At 39.4% G+C, this 24,465-nt stretch overlaps 1 protein-coding gene across 2 annotated transcripts in view; it reads left to right on the forward strand.

The window, feature by feature from the left end:
* The first annotated feature begins 1,378 nt into the window (after positions 1-1,378).
* The window catches only part of LOC135323516 (interleukin-31 receptor subunit alpha-like), a 37,416-nt gene continuing 14,329 nt past the window's right edge, over positions 1,379-24,465 (forward strand). Inside the window, exons 1-12 of one of the 2 annotated variants that reach the window (XM_064500258.1) lie at positions 1,379-1,698; positions 4,243-4,293; positions 4,489-4,539; positions 8,317-8,428; positions 12,653-12,819; positions 13,922-14,061; positions 16,479-16,611; positions 16,772-16,854; positions 19,344-19,554; positions 21,186-21,344; positions 22,379-22,501; positions 23,092-23,244. In XM_064500258.1, the coding sequence (XP_064356328.1) occupies positions 1,566-1,698; positions 4,243-4,293; positions 4,489-4,539; positions 8,317-8,428; positions 12,653-12,819; positions 13,922-14,061; positions 16,479-16,611; positions 16,772-16,854; positions 19,344-19,554; positions 21,186-21,344; positions 22,379-22,501; positions 23,092-23,244 (1,516 nt within the window). In that variant the 5' untranslated portion in view covers positions 1,379-1,565. Of the gene's footprint in view, positions 1,699-4,242; positions 4,294-4,488; positions 4,540-8,316; positions 8,429-8,565; positions 9,496-12,652; positions 12,820-13,921; positions 14,062-16,478; positions 16,612-16,771; positions 16,855-19,343; positions 19,555-21,185; positions 21,345-22,378; positions 22,502-23,091; positions 23,245-24,465 lie in introns of those variants that run through there. The other variant, XM_064500259.1, reaches the window with a different exon arrangement.

A 24,465-nucleotide genomic window follows, 5' to 3' on the forward strand; every position in this document is an offset into this window, starting at 1 on the left:
AGCAATCCCAGGAAAAAAATGTGTGACTCAGATAAATAAATAAATAAATTTATCTCCTCCCACCTGCCTCAAGGATGAAAAAAGGGAAGACATTAAAAAACAACAAAAACAACCTTTCCTGTAGACTTCGAAAGGTACAGTTTACTCCCACAAGGGTGTATTGGGGAGCCATCGCTTGTGTCAAATCCTCTTTGTCTCCACCCCACATATTCTGACAAGGAAAAGCATCCCAAAATAACTCCCTGCAGAAGCAGGTGCAGGCCCGCTGGGTAAGCCAGACAAGATGGGAAGGAAGAAAGCTTATTCTCCCACACAGCTACTTCTGTACAAAAGGCACTACCTACCCTTTAATAAAGCCTTATATATGACAGAATATTTGTTAAGGATGGTGCTTGATTCTTCCTCTGACCGCACAGGAAAACATGATGAACACTGATTAACACAGAGAAATATAAAAAGGCCAAGGTTTAAAAGCAGAAACACTATTGCATGTTATTTTCAGAAGCAGTCAGAGACTATAACTCAATAGAACCTGCTGAGGAAGACACGCTCAAAGGTGAGATAGCAGCGGTCTTGTTTCCGATTCAAAATAAAATAGTTAAATCTCTGGCTCTGTACATGCCTTGGCCAACTTGTGTCCATAGAACACCATTTTAACCAAAGGTCTGAGATAACCAGGAGAGAAATTCCTCCCATCGTCCCACAAACAAGCCTGTAAGCTTAACTGTGAAGCTGCAGTAAAGGAGAAGTTGCCTGTGTTCTCGTATAATCATACTTCCTTCATTCTTACAAATATTCTAGCTGACATGCTAGGAAAAATTCTGCATTCACACTCTTGGTGATCTGGCATCATGTCACTGATCAGTGGTGAGACCCTGGCTCTACTCCAGTATAAGCAGAATTTAGTCCACATTTTCTCTTAATAAGATAAACTTGGTTTTCTCCATTATTTTTCTTCAGAGGAATCTTCACCCAAATACATAACTTGCTGGTTCTTCTGCATTGCACATTAACGCACTATTTTATTTAGTAACATTTATGGTTCATCTGTACTTGCATTTTTTAAACCTCTAGAGGAGAAGTTTAAAATATATAAATATATATACAAACTCATATATAAACTCCTTGATGGTCTCTGCTCAGAGGATGTGTTAGGGTGAACACTGTGATTTTCATAAGATAGCATATAAATGTTTGCATAATAGACTGTTTCACAATGTAACTTGAACTCAGGAAGGATGAAAGAGTGTGTGGTGGAGACTTTCCCTATCACAGCAAATTTCCCTCAGGGGGAGTGGCTGAGGGCTGAGCAGGATTTTTTTTCAAAGACCGTATCAGAACTGCTCTTGAATTCAGGTATCCGTGCATTTCTCTGGCAAAAACACCCTGTAAGAATCGGTCAAATACTTTGCAGACCTGGAGGCCTGCTGATCAGAAGCAGAGTTACATAAAGAAATAACTTGTGGAAAGTAGTGTAGCTCTACTTTAGCTCCTTAGAGGAAAGACACAGGACTTTAGCATGTCCTATTAATAGGCCGAAGTGTACTGGATTTGTTAAAATATGCATGACACAGATCAACTGTAGTCAACTGAAACTGAGCCTTTCATCAGAGAAACAAAAAGCTAATTTAAAGCAAATATATGCACAGATTCAGCCAGAAGAAAATGAAGACCTCAACTACCTGCACCTCAGAAAAGGTAAGACTCCAAATACAAATTCAATATTCCTTTCCCTGTGCAAGGCATCTGCAGCCTGCGCTCTGCTGCGGCTGCCTCCCGAACCTGAGCGGGCTCTGAGGAGGCTGGCTGTCCTACACAACCCGCACCGACTTGGGACACGTTTAAGACTCTGAGCAAACAAGATTTCAGACATTGTCTGTTTCATCAGGATTCACGGGCACGAGGCCCACCTGCAGAAAGGCACTCCCGAGATCACAGCCTGACCGCCGCTCCCTGCGATGGGCGAGGGCACAAGAGGTGGAGCTGCACCGCTGTAAAGCAGGAGGAGGGGGCTGGCAGCGGGGTCCCCCGGGGAGCGCGGGTCTCGGCAACTTATTTTCCCTTTGAAGGGCAGCAGTTAACCGATGAAGTTGGGCAGAGAACAGAGAAGGATTCTGTGGGTTTTCTTTTCACTTACTATTTATTTGAAGGTGGCGTTCTGGAGAGACTGAGAGCCCGCAGCGTCTTCTACTAGGGAATTTAAATAAGCAAATGACTAAGTGAGGAGAAGCACTGAGAGAAATCCAGTACCACGTTTATATTAATGCCTAAGCCTAGGTTTGAGAAACCATTTAGATCACAAACCAAGCAAGGTTGGTGGTCTCTTCTAGTCATTAGGCACTTTTGAGCACCTCACAGAAGATGGCATAATTTATCCTGGTTTGAACAGCAGCAAGACTTAGGGTGCTTACAATTGAAGCCTGATACAAGTCCCTGACAGTAAAAGATCTGAAATATTAAACATTTGAAAAAGTGGTTCTATGCAAAATTTACTTCAAAGGTAATAATTCAGCTTTCATTATACATTAAAAGGTTACTATGGCAACTTGATAGCTGAGCTATGATTAAAAATGTGTTCTTACTCATTCCTACGACAAATTCCCGTTTTTGAGATTCTACTGACTCTCGCTATTTTGATTGGCAATGTACTTTCTGTACTTGTTACAGTTGAATTGTATTCTGCTTTTTTTTTTTTCTTTAATGACAGTAGCATTCATACTGAGACCTAGAGCTCCAGCAAAGATAATTTGGACTTGATTTATTGTTTTTTTTCTCTCAGCCACAATTCTATGTATGCTGAATCCAGTTTCCTGCTGTTGCATTGACTTGCTTACACAGTTTTCTTTTGAGATAGGTTGTTTTAAATGTGATTATCCTGATCCCTTCAGATCAATACATATAGTTCATACAGTTTTCTCTGTCTCTTGACTTTTACATTACTTTGAGTCTGTAACTCTTCAATCCACACTGTCAAAGCTCTCTCACATATGACTTGCATTTTTTCATTTGGTTTTTCCTTACTGCTCATAAATTAACACTATCCTCTTGTTTTTCCTTGTGGGAAGTGTTGCCAAGGCTGATTTTTGGATCACTCAAATAAGAGGGATTTTGACCCATACACACTCTATCCACCACCACCCTTCAGCATTTTGGAGCTTATTCCCACGCCCACACAATCTCACTGCCAGGAAACCCACTGCACCAGTCCGCAGAATTCCCTGTTCCCTTGTATTTCACGACTGCACCCTTCAGAAAAACTGCTAAGATACAGTTGATGCATTAGTCACCCACTCCCACTGTAGACTGCTCAGAGGCATGCCTGCAACTCGCTCTTTAAGAAAGTGATTCATTTTAAAGAGTTTTTTTTGTTGGTTTTTTTGGTTTTTTTGTTTTTTTGCTATTCAGTACTCAGCCTGAAATACGCAATTGTTCCCAAGATAAGTTAATAATTTGCCTATCACCAGATAGGTTTGAATCCAGTATTTACTTGCCGCTAACTTAGCACAAAAGGGAAATTTCCTACACTAGTGAAATTTTCAGAAAATTTCCCATTACTGCTTCAGCAGCAACAGCTACAGTAGTTCTAGTGGCTGCCATGCCCAGAGTCACTTTAAATGTTCTCTCACCAGACTTAAGGGGTGCCGAGTTTATAGTCACATTTGATTACAGCTATGGTGGGTTTTGTCTACATTAGGGCTTCCAACGCTGCTACCAACAACGTGAAGGCACAGTGTCTTCGCAGTGGTGAAATTTCTTTGAACAGGGGAGGAGGGCAGAAAAAGAAGATAGACGGGGTCTTTTCCTGCTATTACTTTTACAGTATCCAAGCATTCATATTACGACTTTGACTCACTTTTCATTGATATCAGTATCTGTAATTCACATAGACATTTAGACTAGGATTTTCAAAAGAGCTTAAAGTACTTAAGCTTAATAAGCTTAATTAGGTTTGCACTGCTGATTATCTTGGACACCTTTAAGAATCTCATCATGACTTCTTACCAACACAAAGGGGAAGTTTCTGTTTTTCAGAAAGATTATATTAGGTTTTCATAAATATAACTAATACCTGGGAGCCTGAGTGTCCCTCACAGTGTTACTAAGCGTGTCATTAACAAGCAAGTTATTTGTATTCAGCCAGTAATAATATAGGTAGTGGAATGAATAGGAAGTTTGAAGAGGAAGTGTGAAAAATAGCCTGAAGAGTGTAGTGTTGATGGTAATCATTATGCTTCTTTTCAGAGAAGATGAAGAACTTCTCACTGCTCGTTGCTATCTTTTTATTTGAAACAGGTGAGTTTTCATTTGCTGCATAACCTACTACTGTTTATAAATAGTAAAAAATCTTACCATTACTCAAAGCCAAGCACGTATGACTAAAACAATGACTGAATTACGTTCTCTGAATAAAAGAAGCAACAATCTGTAACATTTCTTCCCATTTCTTTTGCAGCTTTCTTATTAAATTTATCCCTTTCTATTCCCCAGATGCCTGCAACTGCTCAAGCCGGGACTTCCAATTTTGCAAGCAGCTTCCAGGTAGGTAAATAATTCTTACGCAATAACTAAGTAATTGCAAAGATGACTATCACTGCTGAAAGAAAGCAGCCAGCTGAAATGCTTTCGTGGTTAATTTTGATTTGAAATATTTGTGTATAGTTTTTTGGCTGAACTCCAGCCTGTACAAGCTGTGAATTTCTGCCAGCTTAGGCAGAGCCAGCGCTCCGCGGGGACGAAGGCCCCGCCGTCCTCCTCCATTTCTTGTGTCCACGGGCCGCCTAGCGGCCGTGCCACGAGCTCCCACCACCACCGGCCTCTTCCACACTCCAGCTCTTCTCTTTTAAAGCTGCTAAAACCACTTTTAATAGACTGCAGATGTTAGGAATCGAGATTTTGTTTGCGAAGAAACATTTTCAGGTTTCTGGAGGGAAGAAAGAGCCCAAGACATTCGCAGCACAGCTAGACCCGGCTGCCTGATAGTGGAGCCTTCACTGCTCTGCAGAGGTTATCAACGAGCCAGGAGCGTATCTTACGCAGTTCATCGTCTCTGGTCCAATTACCACGATTTCAAAAGACGCTAAAAGCTGTAATGTTTATATTTGCCAATTTTTTATGTTTCAGATTCAACGGATAAATTACTGTTAATATAATGGCAAAAAGTCTAGCACATTAGGATAGAGGGCATTGCACAGCAGCTGCTGGCCACCTGATGTACTTCATACTGAATTTGTTATAGGCCAAAAAAACCTGCTTACTAATAGCCACAGCAGGGAAGATGGATTTTGTATACATAATGGCACTGGATGGGACAGTGGATGGTATTTTTCTGAAATTAGCCACAGATAATTTTCCACTCCTTGCTATTTACTCCATCAGACTAAAATTTACCAAAGCGTTGCTGAAAACACCAGATAAATGAGAAGGAAAACAAAAAGTTCTAGAGTGTAAAAATGAGGCCTTTTTTTTTTTTTTCTTTTTCTGAATAAAGTGGATTGTGGGGTCTCTGGAACAGGGAAGGGGCTTTTTGCTTTGTTTGCATAGCCCTTAGGGCACAGTCTTGGTACAGGCCTAGTACTAGTCTTAAGGCTTGGGAAAAATAATGATACATAATTTCTTTAAGGGGAAGCAGTACAGTAAAACCAAAACGAACACAATAAAACTGAATGTGCACATATACACAAATATAGGACAAACAAGGAACCAGTGTGTAACATTCATTTTATCCAGGATAAAACGGTAGGAAGATTATCCTGTGAGTAATGTAAAACTGACCTGGCGAATGCAGCACGGCATATTGGCGGGGGGCAGGGGGCAGGTCTGCAATGCTGTGGTCACCACTGGGATCTCAGCTAATAGAAATGATTTGGGGAAGAAGTTAGTAGAAATCTAGTAGAAGGGTGAAAATGTTTCCATTCGTTTTCCCCCTCACCAGTCTCACCAGAACTATTGCCACAAATAGTTTCAGCAGCAATATGTACGAACGTATCGATATGAAGTGTTTCAGCATTTCCAAAGAGGTTTTATTTCCAGGTGTTTCCCAAAAAGAAAAAAAAGAACACCAAGGAAAGGAAAGGCTAGATTCAGATTAAAAGAGGAGGAGGATGTGAGAGCGTCCAGGATGCGGATGACCAAAATTTGGTTTGGTGGTCAGACCAGGAAAGAAAAGAATTCACCAATTATTCATGTTGCCATAGAAACAAGGAAGAACTGATCTCCACCTTCACAAAGGGAAGCTACACACACCTAACCTGATGCATTAATTCATTAGAAAAACACATTTCTCTGGTAGGAGAAAGGAGGTGTTATGGGCGGGGGGGTTCTTGAAGACTGACTATTTATTAACATCACTGCTGACTGAGCCATACTCATCTGACATACTTTTTTGTCCAAATCAGCTTTTAATTTAAATATACAGCTGCCATAGGAATGATGAAAGGCATACTGAAGATACTCTGTAACTCTGGTTATAAGGAGAAATTGCTCTGAATTGGGGAAAGAGGACAACTGACCTTTTAGCTCTTGTACCCTAGATGAATCTCTGAGCCATAGTCATGTTGTAACACCAGCTCCAGAGATGTTCATATATACTTTCCAAATGGCAAAAGTATTTCTTATTCGAGATTGGTAAGCCTATTGGCAACTTGCTAAACCTATTAGATATAAGGAACATGTGACTGTACTCATCAGGAAACATTCATCTTTATCAGCTTAAGTATTGTGTAAATGTCAAAATCCTTATCTATATCTCTACAGAGAAAAAACCCCCTACCCTACATTTTATTTCTGCATCTTTTTTTTAAAAGTGTGGGTGGTGCTTCAAGACATAATGCCAGATAATTCTGAATTAATAGTTCAGGCAGTAAGACACAAAGCAAAAAGGAAAATAGTCATATTTTATGACTAAAGTTTCTGATGAAAAATTTCTGAAATACTGAAATAAGCTTAACCACTTGAGATGAAAAGATTAGTTCCTTCAGGAGTGCCAGTGTTTAATTTCCCTTCCACTGGAAAATATATATGTTTAATTGCAAAAAGCATATATTTTTTTCCTTAAAAAAAAGGTAAGCAAGAGTCATTTTGCATCTCAGCTTATTCTCCTGCTGCTTCATAATGTGGTTGGTATAAAGCTGGTGGTATAAGCAGCATATTGTCATTCTTTAGCAATAGTCCATTATCCTGAACTCCAGATAGAGATGACTGGGAGTTTTGGAGTAATTCTGCAGTCTAGTCAATCAGCTCTAATGCTGCTGATTAGTCTAATGCTACAGGGGTATAATGCTTTGCAAGAAAACTCCCCAGTAATTCTTGCAGGTTGGAAATTTTGGAAATATCACACTGGCCCATGATATCATTAAAATGCGGTCGCTATCTCTTCTTTTTCTTTCCCACTTACTTACTTAGAATTAATTTCTAAGAGGTTTCACAGTGTGTGGGAGGTGTATGGTCGCCTCAGTTCTGGCCTTGTACTTTGAAAAATATCTACAAATTTGTGCTTAACAGCAAATGATTGAGCCATGCCACACAGCTCCCACTGAACTCTGCAGAAACACTGAAGGTAGCACAGGCACAGCCTGTCAGGTGGTGAAGGTGTGAAACCAGGGGAGAGCAGAGCCGGGAGATAAAAATCACAAGCCTGCTGAGGTAGAGGTGCACAGTGATTTTACCATCTGCTTTAGGCAAATTACCTGGCAATAGCTTTCCTCAAAGTTACCCAAGTAGAGGGCCAAAAGCTAGAAACGCTTCCTTGTATACACACAATTAGTCTCTGCAAATTTTGCACCCAAAGAACACAGCAATATGTTTCCTGTATCTTGTATACACAAAAAACTCCACTCAGAGTTGAAAAAACAATTTAAAATTTAAATTAGTGCAGAAACAAGCAGCAAGCAAGGTGTCACTATTACAAGAGAGAAACGGTTCAAAGGTGTAACGACACCAAAACTGTAGGAAACACCATGGCACACATTTCAGCACCACATTATAGCGAGCAATGGAACCATAAAACATGGGAGAAATTGACCTTTTTTACATACACCTAGGAAAACTAGGTTTTACTTGGAAACATTAAGACTGATAACCTTTAATCTCTCTAAATGTCTCTGTCCCTTGTTTTAGGCATTAATGAATGTAAACCCAGAGTAAACCTGACATAAGTAGTCATACATACAATACAGCTAGAATTTATTTTCTTACACAAGAGGGTATGGCTGTTTTATATTTGTTTGTCTTTTGATTCTAGTAGTCAGCTTGCCCCTGTTAATGGCGAATGGTTGCCTATGATGGGTCTTTTCCAGTCCACATGTTTTCACCTTGCAGATTGGGACAATGAATTGATGTGCTACAAAGAAGTAAGTGAGGATCTGACATGTACCTGGTTGCCAGTACCCAGTGCTCCAAACACTGTTACTTACACTGTAATCTTAAAATGGTAAGTCTAAACATCACTTCAGAAAATGAAAAGCTGTCACTGCAGTTTGGCATAATTCCGACCTGCCTGAGTTCTGCCCTGATATCTCCGTCATCTTGCAGGTTGTTACACCGTAACTGTCAATTTTTTTTCCTCAGACCTCACAGTTGTATCACGACCTATTGATTTGGTGAGACCTGCGCTTTCCAAACTGAGAGAGGGTGAAACACTGAAAAGCACACAGAGTGCCCAAACAAAACTTAGGTTAGTAGGCAATGCAGAAACAAAAACGAATGGAGCAGATTTATAGAAAACTCTGAAGTAGGTGCGTAGAGTCAACAGTCACTTTGTCTAGCCTGAGGAAGAGTGGCTTACCGCTTCCTAGTTTCATGAGGGAAAACTGGCAAAGCCCCCCGGAAGCAAAATGGGAGGATTTCAAGAGTAGCAACCGTGAGTACCTACCTCTTGCACTGATTTGTTAAGCTTTGACCAGCTGGAAACCGCCATCACCCCTCCCAGTCTTAAAGAAAAGATAACAGGGCAACTGTGTAAATAAATTAATGGCTATTTTGTGAACAAAGGAAATAAGGTCGGTAAACCTGCATTTTTCTTCAGTACCCACTGGAGGTCATGGAAAAGATCTTGCAAAAAACCCCTCAGCAAATCATACTTATCTGAGAAACAATGATTTCTTCTTTTGATAATTTGCTAGAGCACCATACATCTTGCCATGCCTCCAGCACATCTGTTTGAAATGTTGTTTTCAACTATCACTTTAATCAATTATTTTTCTCTACTTCTACTGACTCTCATCGAATATTTTACACTCTAATGCATTACAAGTAAAAACCATGTTATGCTGTTTTTTATTATGCATCACATACTATGCAGTACGTGTATCCAGGGAGGTGTCGAATGTGGCACATAGGAAAAATAAATTTTGAAGTATTTTATTGCACATCTAAATTACTGAATATTCATTTAATAGATGGAATGGACTTGCACGGGTTAACCTCAAACTGATGACCTTAAAATATGGATATCTTCAGTTGCTTCATTAACTGAGGAAGTTAAAAGAACGAACCCAGGTAAAATAGAGATTGGCAGATTAAATCAACATCTGCCCACTAGTTAGTTAAAACGACAAAGCAGATTGCTGTCTCACTACCTGCATTACAAAAGGGATTTTCCTCATTTTATATCTACATATCTAGGATCTCCTGTGACATTAAGAGTATGTTTAAAAAGAGAGAACTAAGATCAGAAGGCAAAATTTTTGTCTTGGGGCCATCTCATGGGGTATGTCGCTGGCAAACTAGGATGTTCATTACTGATTATTTTGCCACATAACACATTGCTCTTCGCCTTAGAGAGAGCTGTGGTTAGGAGCACCTCCTAATGCTGATGAAATGTCACTACACCAGGAAATTCCCCGGGGTAACCTGCTGCAGAGTAGCAAAGCAGCCGCCTCAGAGCCGTGCTCACTCTGCCACCAGCTTCTGCACTCTCCTGCTGGAGGCAGCAGCAGGGGCCTAGCTGCGGTAGCACCCGCTGCACCTGCCCTCCTGCCTCGCCAGACTTCAAAGCCCTGCCTTCTTGGAAGGGCAGAAGCACCTGTGAAACAGCGCTGCTTCCACAGAGACGCTATCAGCTAAAGGGTCTGCTGCTCCTGGAGCCCCCAGCCAAACTCAGTCTGTGCTATTCCTGAACTGCAGAGTCGATGTTATGAACTGCAGAGAAGGCAGAAAAAGAGTGAGAGAGAAGGTGGGCGAAGAGGGAGGCAATTGCATCACGGAGATACTGATTTTCCCAGAGCAGAGACAGGACTTGAACCACAGTCTCCTAAACTTCAGTTCAGTGCTCTTAAAGAAAAACTTTTCTCGCTTTTTATCAGGTTAAAAGAGAAACAATAAAGCAAGCGAAAAGCCCCTTCGAAAGCCTAGAAGAGGACATCAACACTTTCTGCAAGGAACATCAGTTTGAAATTGAAATTGTTCCTTATCCCTGTTCCTTATGATTTAGTTGTCAGGAAGAACAGGATTAAAGAAGAACACTCCTACGGAGATGTTCTAACCAAGCACTCAAAATCATGCTTCGCAGTGTTAATGGCTGATTCACAGCTAGGCTGAAGCAGAAGATAGAGGGAACCTTCAAGTGGTTTTTTTCCAGTTATTAAATATTGTATCATGATTAGCACATTTAATAGTTGAAATACGTGGGTAGGCAATTACTGTGCCTAGCATTAAGAACGTACTCCATTTGTTTCTATGAACACTGAACTGGCACGGCTTTAACCTTGAAAAATCTGCCCTGTGGGAGGCAGAGAGTAAATGGGAGAGAGAACGGAAACAGTTTAAGAGCTTTTCCTTAAGGAAACATGGCTGAGTGGTAAGGAGACACTAAAGTAAAGCTAAACGTTTTCTCTTTAAGTGTTTATTCAGTAGCCTCTGTATTTACACACTCTTTACATTCACATCCTAGTCCAAATAGAGTCCACTAATAGTGGACTTTCCAAGACCACATTTCTGCAGCTACTGGATACATGCAGAACATTTTGTAGAATTTCAACTTTCACTATAGATGACAGGAAAAGGCCAGAAGCTCAGCTGGCTTCAGCCAGCCCAGAAACTGGTAGGCTGCCTCCACACAAGGGAATCAGGGGACAGGGCATATGCATGCAGGACTGGCTCCTGCAGCAGCTGTCTCCTCACTCTTAGCTACTCTAGCTGACCTGCTTTGAGCAGCAGGGTTGGACTAGATGATCTCGAGAGATCCCTTCCAGCCTCAGTGACTCTGCGGTTCTGTGAACTCCTGTCTGCAGTAAAAGGTTTTAGCCAAAGCAGATCAAGGTGCCAAACTGGTCCCAAATAGCTCTTGTCAATATACTTTATGGCCACTGAGTTTGTTTGAATTTATGATAGAAATCTGGCCAGCCATTTGTTTGGCTGAGAATCAAGGTAGCAGAAAGTATCTTTCCACTGCCTGCTGTGAAGCACATGACAGTTATGAAAATCACTAATACATAAAAGCTTGACTGTATGGTTACCATGAGTTGAAGGTACTCTGCTGCAATCTTGCAAATGTATTCAGTACTTGGGAGGCTTGCCCCATGCTCCTCCTTGCTCACTCAGCTTCAGCCATTTCACAAGGCTGCTGAGGGGGAAAAGGAGTATTTGAAGAACTGCAGATATTGTATGCAGATGTGGAGTACAGTTAAACTTGCACAATGAGGCACTGGTAAAGCAGTTGAAAATGCCCCAGAAGAGTATAATTGTCATGCATTGGTAGTATTGATATTCTTGATATTCTTCAGAACACTCATGTTAGATCACACAAAGTCAACAGAGACTTTGATTTTTCATTTTCATATTTGGAAAAGTGCTCTTGAAGGCAAATAACTCAGGATGGTAAGAGGAGTACCTGCTTAGACACCTCCGGTGTAGGTACTGCAGTACCTACAGGAGTATAGGCTACAAATGTAAAATCTGAAGAACAGGATATTTGTCTGGGAGGCCTAACTTTTAATAACCTTCAGGCTGAGAAGAACCTAGAGTTCCCTTGCTAGATGAATGTTGTAACTGTGAACACAGAGCAACCAGCAGCCACGGTGTGTAAATGAAAACAAGGATAACTCCTGGACTTTCTGTACTCGGTAGGTTACATAGTAGATCACAAAAGGCAACTCTACAGGGATGAGGAGTCTAGGTGGCATTTAAACATCTTTGCCTGCAAAGCATCAGAGTTTGAGTCAGAGAGGAACCTAACTCCTAAGACCAGAGGTTTTTCATACCTTTGTTGTAATTTCTATTAAGGCAACTGGAAAACTTTGCTGTTCAAAATGAATGTAGGTGCCTCAGTGGCAGGGGGCAAATAGCTGTAGACTTTAGGAATTAATTGCTAACTTAATTTCATGCCTTCCAAATGCCGTTTATATCCCATTTTAAGCACCAAAGAAGGCTATACAGATTTTGCCTTGTGTCTCTCTGTACCTTATAATTTTAAAGAGTTTAGTAGTTCTCTACCACACAACAAGGCTTTTGCCAGTATAAATTAGCTAGAATTACTAGGTTGCTAGAACTGCACTCGCTGTTTCAAGCTGCTCAGAGCTGGCCTTCAAGATTTCCAAATGCTGAATGTTGTGCATAGCTACCTGGAAACCTATCAATTGCTATAATGATGTTTTTTGAAAAAATATGATAATCCAATCAAATGTTTGTTTTTCATTCCGATTCCCTTTCTCTGAAGGGAAAGAATCACAAAACTTTTTCAAAGAAACACATCATTGCCTTTCATCACGATAGAACGGAAGGATCTTTACATGAAACGCTCCGCATCTATTCGGATAGCTGTGAATTACGGCCATGAGAGCTGTCTGAAAGGAAAGAACATCTCAGTTACACCAAGCAAAGCAGGTACAGCATCTTCACAACTTGTATGACTGCAGCCTAGCTGAAGCAGTGATAGGATTTTATTAAAGAGTATTTCCAAAATTATAACACCCAATATGCAGTTGTTCTTATTACTGATTCAGAGAGCTAAGCTGCACTTTCGCTCCCTTGGATGAAATCTTCACTAACATGAATAGCAAAAGTCTATCAACTTTTATGGCAGAAGGATTTTCCTTTAAAACACTTGCTAGACTATAAAGAAGTCATATCCAGAAAAATATATAGTAACACATGTGTACAGTACTTAACCAGCTTCCTGTGTTCTCTTTGATGGTTTTTTGAACTTCTTTATTGGTTTACAAGGAGCAGGTTGACTCAGTAGCCTGCATTTAAGGAATCCTATTTACAGAACACGAGCATTTTGAGAAAACTTTTCAAATTTTGACCATTTTATAAGGCCACTCATCCATAACATAGTGCTGTGAAGGAGATAGATTGAAAAAAAACCAAAAAACAATGAACTATTCATTTTAGATGTTTACTCAGAGAATCCTTATAGTAACCAAGCACTGCAGTAACTTCACGAGCTTCCCAAAACCTGGCCTTCTCAGAGTAATTATAGTCCAAGAAAAAACAATGCTTCGCACTGCTGAGGGCACTACCAGTTAGACCCAAATTATCACTATGGCATTTCGGCCACCTTGCATATATTAGAGCAGAAAACAAAATGTATTTGAACATAAAATTATATAGCTAAGCACAGTTGCTGAAGTTGGAACCCATTAAAAACTTCAGGAAATTTTTCTAAAATTCACAACTATAGGTATTCTTGACATCCTGATTTTGCCTTTCAGGCTTACTCAGAATAGCATCTGTTTACAAAAGAAGGTCTCCCTGAAATCAGTAGAAGCATCCACAAAAGAAAGGCAAGAGGAACAACCCTATTCTGCTGATACCATAAAGATTTAGTAATTATTTATTTGCAGCCTTTTAAAAGTCTCTCAGCATTCAGTATTCTGAGCCAAGTCTTCTAATTTCTTTTCAATAAAACACACCTGACAGACATAATTACCAAAGCTTTCCTGCTACAGTTGTATTGATAACTTCTGCATGTTCCCCATTTTAGGGAAGTGCTTGACACCATCTAACATAAATGCTCATCAGATCACAAACCAAGTGATAATAAAATGGGACCTGCCTGTAACTCCTACAAAATATGAGCTGAGATACAGAGAGGCAGTCACAGAATCCACTCAGTGGACGTTGGTAAGTATTTCCAGACGACAGTTGCTTGAGAAAGTGAAGTGACTTACTGTAAGATCAGTAATACATCGCACACATGGCAGGACATAAACAGGATGCTATCGAAGAGCCCACATAACATGCAGGTAGCAAGGCAACACAGAATACGCAGAGTTTGTAGCCGAATCACACAAAGGCCTCCTGTTAGCTTTGTTCTGATAAATTCTAAACTGAGAGAGAAAAATGAATAGTTTTATAGAGGAGAAAAACAAGAATGCTATGTCAGCTGGTTCATTAACCAGTCAGTGAGACACTGCAAGCATCAACACTGCAAAAGTTGAAGATCCACAAAGGGTATCACAAATGCTGTATAAGCCCAAGTGATAACACTTCATTAAGTATTACTCTTTTTGCTGGTATCATTAAATTTTCAAATAGATTAGAGAGCAGGTTGCTGTGATTTTTAGGTAACAATTCATACCTTACGTGTTTTTGTTTTGCACCAGTTTCCTTTTTTGACAAGGAGGCACATAATCTGCTGGTGATACAAGATCAGTTCCAGATGCACAGCAGGATGTACAACAGTGAAAATATTATTCAAGCTCCGTGTTAGCTGTAGTTGGATGAGGAATATGAAGGCATCAGCCAGGACAGAACCCCAGGGAGGAAATGGTCTAAAATGCAACTGTTTCCACTTCTGAAGCATCTCTACTCTTTCAGGAGTCTCTCTGCTTCTTTTACAGTTCTTCCCTCTTGTATCAGGAGACCTGTGATCTTCTTTCATTTCTCTTGCAGCTGGCTGCCACTTTGTTTAGCCTCTTAAGAAGGATTATTGCTTAGATTTTAAGAGCTCCGTGTAAGAAAGTTTTCATCTCAGCGCAAAGAATGTGCAATCCTTGGAAGAGTCTCTGTTCAGTGACACAAATCCTGGACTGTTCTAGGACAGCCAGATGCTCACACATTCTCCTCCTGGTAGTACAGTAGATAGCTGCGCACAGACTGTCTGATACGCTCCATATGGAGGCACAGAGAGCTAAGAACAGTAAACGAGGGGATGGTGTACTACAGGTTCTGGAAACGGGAGATATGGGATTCAAGTGACTAACATGAAGGACTAGAAGAGACAGCCACATTGAATGATGAAAATGAGCATGTACACTAAGACTGCACATCATGAATATTCATCATCCCCCATACACCAGCTGACCCTGTGAACTTGGGCTGAACTCTTCATAATCACATATACATAGGCTGCATTTACACATAGGCTTGGAAGAAAAGGGTGAGTGCGGACATACAGCACAGAGGAGATGTAAAACAGCCAAGCATCAGTAAGCATTTACCAAGAACAAGATTAATGTACTGTAGAACATTTGGGATCCTAAATCCAACTCGCTTCACACTTGTTCTTTTTTACAAAACAGTCAGAGATTTAGAGTCTTTCTGTGATATTGCATGCTTTTTTGTTTGTTTGTTTTGTAACCATGCTACTTTTAGTAACAAAAATATATGAAGGTAATTACAACCTTTATAAAAAACAAAGCATTGCAGAAAATCAGAGAGAGGAGCTGACCACATAATAGTGGTTTGTTTTTTGGTTTTGTTTTAAGAAATATATATTTAGCAAACAAAACTTCCTAGCAGACATATTAAAACAAATATTTCAATTTGCAATAACATGTCTGACAATAACATAAGAACAGACAGAATGGGTCAGAGCAAAGGTAGTGCAGGATGTTGTGTTTTGATAGCGGCCAAAAATGAATGGCTAGGGAAGAGTATAAAATAGTGCAAGCATATAGCAATACTTTTCTTTGATATTTTCTCTGCTTCCTACAATTTTCAGCTCAGGCATTTCCTTAGACACAGGTGATCTCTTTGTACAAAGACAATCTACATTCCCTATACAGTTCCTGAAGCTCTGATGCTGTCCTCAGTTGTAGGTACACAGTAGTTCTGAGGTGCTAAGGCGGAGGCAGTCACGTATTCAGCCCAGCCATGCCCCTCACATAACCAGCCTTATGAATCCAGTTAGACATACTGTACCATTTGAGAGAAAGTGTGTGCGTGTATGTGTGTGTGCGTGCACAATATTTTATTCAACCCTGACATCCTGTTCTTCAGAATGCCAACAAGGACCTCAGATAAGTAAGTGATTATTTTTCAGTATATTTAATGTCTAACTGTTTTTAAAAGCAATGCTTAGGTCTAAGCTACTGCTTACATGCTAAATAGGATATATTCAGGAAAAACAGTCAGAGAACCTGCCTTCAAAAAATGAAGGAGGAATTGGACAAAGTGTGGTGTGCAGTAATTCCTCTTTGATGATAAGAACCCCAACTTTCAACTGTAGTCATAAGACTGGTCGTTGACTCAGAAAGCAGTTCATGTGAGATTATGTTTTATTGCTGCCACACATATTAAGCATCATTTGTTTTCAGGTGACCACAGAAAGCAATGCTGTCAACATCACTGTTTCAGACTTAAATGCTACATCTTCATACATCGTTCAGCTCAGATGCATAGCCAATCACTGTGTCTGTGTTTGGAGCAGAGAGATTTTGGTCCCCCACAGTAAGTGAAATACGGTTTTGTTGTTCTGGGGATAAGCATGAATGTAAAAGTCTTTCCAAATTTTGTATCATAAGAAGCAGCGTTGTCAGATACTGTTGAAAATACGAAGCTCAAACTGACTCATATGAGTGCATATCTCCATCTTTTTCATGTTTACCAGAGCTCACTAACAAGCCAACACTATCATATAACACAACTACAGAAATCTCTCCAGGCAGAAGAAGTGTTCTTCTGAAGTGGGAGGTAATGTTCACTTTGGGTATGGGTTCCTTCTGATATAGCCATGCTACTAATCCATTACTTTACAGGGAAAAAATATACTTTCACATTGTATTGGGACTGCATTGTACCAGCAAAAGGCATTGGATATTGTACTCTTCCTTCAGGATTCACTAAATTTGTAGGGTGGTATTTTGGGTGCTACAGACTAGCAAGGAAAAACTGCACCAGTTTATAAACTCGAAAAAATATTCAAGCAGCAATTTCTAGGCTCAAATCGTTGACTAGAATAAAGATTCTTTTCAGCTCACATTAAAAATTGGCGTGTCTCAGGTTTGTCTCTTAGATTTAAGCTTGCCTATACAAGTAACACCCTGCATTTCACATGTCCCTAAGAAGCATTCATATTCTCAAGAGACCAAAACTTTTTAGACAAACATGTAGTAAAGCTACTACTTTACAAATTCAGACAAGATACATTCTAATAAGGAAGGAAAAAGAGCCACTGACTTGAACAGCATCTAGTGCCTGTTTCCCATAATGACATTTAAAGTCTAAACCTCCAAGACAGAAGCATTCCCTCTTCTGCGGCAGGTGTCACTATCAGCTGACTGACGACTGTACGTCAGTCAGTTTTACTGGATGAAAACCATTTTACCATTGTCTTGGTAAAAAATGAACAACTGACAGTCTTGTATTTACACTCACAGGTAACTTCGGTGAGCGAGGTGTTAATATAGGTCTTTGCATGGAAACTAATTTTATCTAGACTCTGAGAAAAAGAATGTCTTTAAACTCTAAGAATTTTGCCATACAAAATATCAGAGGCAGAAAGGATAGAGACTAGCAGAGTTTTGAAATAACAGAAGATGGGGAACATTTTGTAATTACCTCTTGTGTTTTTGTTAAGGGAAAAAAAAAAAAAGATAGCAGAGGAAATAGCACCTCATCTTCTGGTGAGATATCTCCCTTATTCCCTCATCTCCTGATAAGAAGGCAAAGCTGCACAATAAATAATTCATTTGGGGATAAAGCAATAGATTGTAGATTGTATATGATTCTCCATCCAACCACTTTAGTTAAAAATACATATATTAAATATAGGATCAGGGCTAGGACCTTCAAGTCCAGAGGGCTTCAATAAACATTGAAAGGCCAAAAGGAAGGGGTGTACTTCATTATTAACATGTTATAGGGAGAAAAAAGAAAACTTGGTCTCCACTGCCCTACTTGTTTAAGCTGATATGAAGCATAAAAAAAACCCTTTAAGACGTTAGAGACTAGCCACAGCTTCTCCATTTTGCTAATGCTCAACCTTTACTGAGTTTGGATCAGCAGGCAGAAGTTAGCTGGCTTCAGCTCTATCAAGCAGTGTGCATTACTTTGACAGCTGGACCTCCTGCAGGAGTGAGGAAGAAAGGACAGCGCTAGTGTTTTCCAGTCTCATTTTGCTAGCCTAAAAAAAGCTGTTCTTCTAGTTTCTTCTTGCACAATAAAGCCCTCTATTTCATGTATCACAGCAATCATTGCTCTTACATGGAAACCTTTTCCGGCTTCACTGAACCTTTTCCAGTTTCAAAGCCTAGTGACAGAACCACAACGCTATTCTCCAGAACTTCAAATAATGGTACCAATTCTTCCCTCCCTATTCTGGGAAATACTTCTGTTACTTCCAAATCAGGAGCTTCTAGCTTTAGCAGAAATTTATCCCCACATGGATGTCTTTGCCTTTTGAATTACTGAATATCAGCCCATCTATGTTACTCCAGAGGTATCCAATTGCTTCATTAAGATAACCCAATCTTCCTGCTAGCTTTGTGACATCTTCCCACTATTACTTTTTGTGCCTAGGTCACCAAAGAAATAGCAGAGAAGCTTGGTCTCAGAAACAGTCCTTGCAGAATTCCCAGACTTTTATGTAGTGAGTTAAGTTTCCATCTAGATTGCAGTAATTTCCATTTCCATGCCCTCACTTTCCAATCCCTGAAGAAGATTAGTACACTAAAATAAGAAGTGGACAATCACCATTAAAAATTTGTATCAATGGATATACCTGTTCTAAAGTTGTAATGTAATTACTAGCATTTATCCCCAAAGAGACCAGATGCCTAACAGAGTCTGGTAGATGCAGATTCTCGGAGGCATAAACTGCAATTAAACACCTCTCATTAACTTTCAAGTTCCTAATTATGAGGGATATGTTCCAGTGAAATGTACAGAATGTTACAGCTGCCTCACTGCTGTTATTACTAATTGGATACACATAACTAAGATCCCAGTTAAGCAAAACACTTAATCCTGTGCTTAAATCCTCTCAATTTAAATGGGATTTAAGCATGCTCTTAATTTAAGTAAATGTGTTGCTTCATTGATTCCTGATAACCTAATTAAAAAAATAGTATGACTTTATCCCCATCATTAAAGGTGACATTTTGTTTACATAACTTCATTGCTGTTGATTTCCTACATAGGACATAGTAACATTGCTCACTGATAATCTTTTTCCTCTCTAGGTAGCACAAAGCAGGAATGTCCTTGGATACTACGTTAATGTAGAAAGAGTACCCAACAATTGCACACATTTACCAAAACGCATCATTCTAAAGGACCAAAAAGTTCTTCTAAATCTCTCTATGGCTTATTATAGAATTAATATTTCTGCCTATAACCAAGCAGGAGAATCGCCACAAACCATTTACGTTGTCCCAGATTTCTCTGCAACAGGTACTTACTTTATCATTTACTCATTAAAGCAGTAGAGCAGTTTAATGAGCAATCTTTAGACTACCTTGACAGTCTTTGGGGTGGGGACCAGCATTCTCCTGAATATTTACTGGGCTGCTATTTTTGCATGGTGGGATTGGTATTGTTTCTTAGGAAAGGATTTCTATTGAAATTAACTAACAGACAACCATTTTAACATTACTTGCAGAACATTTTGTTTCTCAGACTAGAGAAACAACTATGTATTAGGTTTACCTGTCAGAATGGCTTGTGGGGCATGCACAAAGTGAAGCAGATGTGAGTGGTTTAAACAGAAAGTTCTCAGAATTACCTGCAAATCTAAGTTTTTAAGTTAAGCCACTTTTATTTCATTATTATCCTTACTGGCACATGGGAGGAGGAATTGTAAGAGGTACATATTGTATTCCAATGATGACGTTAAACTTTTGTGATGCCTAAATACCCAGGTTTTTCATTTCAACAATAACAATATTTAAGAATGACTCTGTTTATATATAAACTAGTTTCACTTACTATAATCTTCTACAAAATTGAGGTATAGTTATTGTAATGTAAGAAACTCTCTCTTCCAGGGTAAGTTTTTTTTTTTAATGGAGCTATATAGCATGCACAAGTAAATCAGCGTGCAAGTACCATTGTTGATCTCCAGAAAGCTGCAAATAATTGGTTTTCCAAAATTTTCTAGCCCACTCTCCTCATTCTGTTCTCCTTTGCCCTGCAAATACTGAACAATTTATTTCACTTCTTGCATTTGACTGCTTTAGCAGTCTTCTGATAAATACATACGCTTACCTCAAGCCATCATTCAGCTGGCAGCTCCTTGTTTACTGAATTTATCAGCTTGTTCTCCATGGCTCTCTCTAGACATTTGTTAAAGCAAATGCTTTTACTTATGCATAGAGCCTCTATATCTATGATGAATTACTGGAAAGATACAGGCATTAAGTGTTTTCTCCGGATAAATTCTTTTGCAGTATACAGAATTCTTCCTCATCTAGTACAACCATTTTCTTTAATTCTACTTTACTGCATTGATTTTCAGATAAGAGATGAAATGCAGAATTGTATCTGTCTGTCATGAGATTCCTCCCTTACCACAGCTGACAGGTCGTTCCTCTCCCTGCCTAGTTTCAGTAAGAAGGTCTTTCCTAGTTTGATAATCTGCCTTAGAGAATGCTAAAATGTTTAAAATATTTAGTATTTTCAGCAAGAAGATTAAATATAAAATTATATAGCTATAATCCATAGTTAGGCTCTCTCTTCTCCTCTCCCAAGTAAAAGCTATCCCACGGTTGCTCTCTATATGGCAGTTCAAGGTTGTTTAGCAATGTCAAGCTTCCTCTCCTGAGGCTTAGAAGAGCCATTTCCCCCTTTCTGATCGTGAAAAATTAAAGATCACGGGCAGCAACCAACACAGGATCTTCCAGAGACCTTTGCAAAGTACCAGATGCTAAATCTGTTTCATTGACATGATAGTGTAAACCTTACTTACTGGGCACCCCCACGTTAACTCCTTAATGAAGATTCTTTAAAAAAAAAAAAAAAAAAGTCAGAGCAGAAGAGAGATTGCTTTCCTGTTTATTGATCTATAATGGTATATTCATTCACAGACTTGCCTGGCCAAATCAACGTCAAACCTCAGGGAACTGATACAGTTGTCACCTGGACTCCAGAATACAGTCCAAAATGTTTTGTGGTTGACTGGGGCGCTAGCAAAGAGGATATGCGCATGAAAATAATAGCTACAGCTACCGGAAGTTTCACACTAGGTAACAGGAACAACATCTATTGATGGAAGCACCGTTTCCTTTACTGGTTATTTTTTGGTTGGGAGTAAAGGATTTTCATCCTGTTTTTAAGAGCAAACTGAAGATCCAGATAAGTATCACTTGTATCTTTCTTCTCCACTGAGATGACACTCAATTTTTAGAGATATCAAAGCAGATAAAAAGAACAGTCTTCAGGAGGATCCTTCTGGTCATACTAGGGCAAGAGATGGAACTAAACTGCTGTTGCCCAAATTCCAGACAGGGACATGCACACTACTGGCTAACACAGTGGGATGAAAATAAAAATGTTTCCCCTGCTCCTAGGTAAACTTAATTTTAAATATAAACTGCTCCGTTACAGGCTTTCCATTAGATTACCCTTTATCCCCATGTTTGTCCCTGTCAAAGCACAATAGTTCTCAACTTGGATATTCTACTTACTAAGCTAGGCACAAAAAGCTGCTGCCAGGGACCAGTTTACAGGACAGTCATCCAAAAATCTTGACTGAAATCGTATAGTTGACTCTTGCAAAAACCCATCAGGATTGGCTTTTATGTACACATCTAACCTCAGGCTTATACAAATCAACCCACCATTTTCCTTGGTCCTCCTGTTACATCTGTGCTGCCACATTACATCTAGTTGCAATGTTTTTAAACGTGCTAGCTGAGAGGGAAATATCTATGCTTAAACTAGGATATCTACAGACATTTTAGTTCCCTTCTTTTCATTATGCAGCTCAGACCTTCCAGAGGAGGACTACAAGCAGGTCCAGCATATTTTAAAACAAACCAGTGTTATGTCTTGTTCTACTTTTGAAACTGTTTGCAAGAAGGGTCTAGAGACAGAGAGGAAAGGTGCAGATATTTTGTACTCAGGGTACAAAGTTGTACTCACTGTAAACTTACACTATGCTTTGAGGATCAGAAAGTAAGACTTCTACAAAAAATCTATCAAGTTGTTGTCCCTCCTCCCCTTCCTTCTCGCTGGTAACTTTTCGGTAAACACTAATGTAAGTTTATTTGTTTTCCAGACAATTTTCAGCCATATAAGTTATACAAAATAATGGTACATGGATCCGATGTGTGTCACTGTGAAAGTTTCACAAGACATGAAAAGACTTTTGGAGTGAGCCACTTTTACTCAGTGGAAGGAGGTATTCCTCCCCTTTATACCTCATCCCTCTTTTTCTTCTCATTTCCTATCTGCAGCCACAGAGAAGTCCTACAAGAAGTCTCTTTTTCAGGTGACTTAACAGCATTCTCCGTTTAGCATTGTCTTTGGTCCTAGCAGTTATGCACTGGCAAAGTGAGTGACCTGGATATTGTTCTTTACTGACAGGTCCACTGAAACATTAGTATTACAAATGACATTACCAAAACAACAGCAGGAAAGTCCCTGAGTTACTAGTCTCCGTAGCTCAAATTTATCTATGATCAAAGTCATATTTTCCAATTCAAATTCAGTGATGGCATACATTGGAAGCAGAAATGAATAGGGCTGTGTGACTATTGCAGTAAAAGCATCCATAACAACTCAGTCACAATTTCTGCCTACTTTGATATTGCTTAAGATCAGGCTGTTTTACTCAATGGGATTTCTCTTTTCTCTTCCACCCTTTATGCTATGTTTATGACAACTAGAATCAGGGAAGGAGCTCTCCAGATAGCAGCTAGATTTCAGCCTTGTATGTCTATTGAGTAAGTATTAATGTAAAACTTCTTACATTATGATCTGGTTTTTAAGTTCCTAGAATAGGTCCCACTGATGTGACAATTCTGAATATAACAAAGCATACTGCGCTTGTGAAGTGGACTGAAATAGCTGCCGAAGACTGTTTGGGCTTTCTCCGGGGATACAGAATACGCTACATAGACTCAGCAAGAACAAAATCTCAGGGTAAGTCACCATCACTCTAAACAAAGCAACAGCTCAGTCTCAGTGCCGCGACAGAAAAGTTTCATACAGAGGGTTATTAAGTGCTTTCACAGCACGCAGCTGAATTGCTTTGATTTCTGTGGGAATTTATAGGGCCATCTCAAATTAAAGTGATGAGAAAAAATTTCCTTACAATCTGTGATTCTAAGATTACAGTAGAATCTTCTAGTAACAGTGAAAGGAAGATACATGCCTTTGGTATTTCTGAGGTATTATGATTTCAGTCACAGTACTTTCATATTTCATTGTGACTTAGCCTAGCTTGACTCTGAACATTACTACAGAATTTCAAAAATTATGTATTTCTTCTATTGACTCAACAAGCAGCAAATAAGTATGTGTTTCCTACCTGTTTTGAAAGACACGGTTATTAATTTCATTTTTAGCAAAATTATCTTAAATTGATAGTTTTTGTGTTTAACTACTAAGGATTAAACTTTTACATTATAAAATGAACAGTTATGAGCTCAAACTACTTAGGTTTGCAAAAAAGGTCATCTATCTGGATAAACATTTTCCTTCTGTTCTGCTGTGGAAAGTCCTCTTGCCACAAAAAGTAATGCATTAACTTTGCACAGATGGACATTTATATAAAATTAAAAGCATATGGATAACAAAGAGCACCTAAGACCATACAAAGCAGAGTAACAGGGGTGCTATGATTCATGTCAGCATATACTTTCAAAAGGCCATGAAAAGTAACAAAAGCTTCAAGAATGAAGTCCTGGCTCCCCTGACATTAGCATCGTCTTCAGGGGACTCTATTCCATTACGAGGACCTAATATCTCAAGAGGAGACAGAAGAGTAGTGCCCAGGACTGAGGTTTATTTTTTAACTCTCCTCTAATCAGTCAATACAACAGTGACACAACAGCTGATTGCCATGTTTTCCAGGCAGGAAGAATAATTCGAAGTTTTACTAAGAAGCTGGAGGAAGCAAGCCTACCGGCTACAGCACCATTTCTACTTTTACAGAGACCTTATATTCTCAATGGCAAGCTGGAAAAATAATTTCTGTCGTGTCAGAAGTATTCTACAGCATTGCTGGTTGCATTACTCTTGCCAGGGGAAAACTCACTGCATCATCAGAAAAAAAAAAAAAAAAAAAAAAGGTTGAACAAAAAGGTCTACAGAGCAGGTGAAAGAGAATATATAGCTTATTTTCTGTAGAGAATGCTCTAA

Source organism: Dromaius novaehollandiae, chromosome W (assembly GCF_036370855.1).
Source record: "Dromaius novaehollandiae isolate bDroNov1 chromosome W, bDroNov1.hap1, whole genome shotgun sequence".
In the NCBI taxonomy this organism is placed as follows: Eukaryota; Metazoa; Chordata; class Aves; order Casuariiformes; family Dromaiidae; genus Dromaius; species Dromaius novaehollandiae.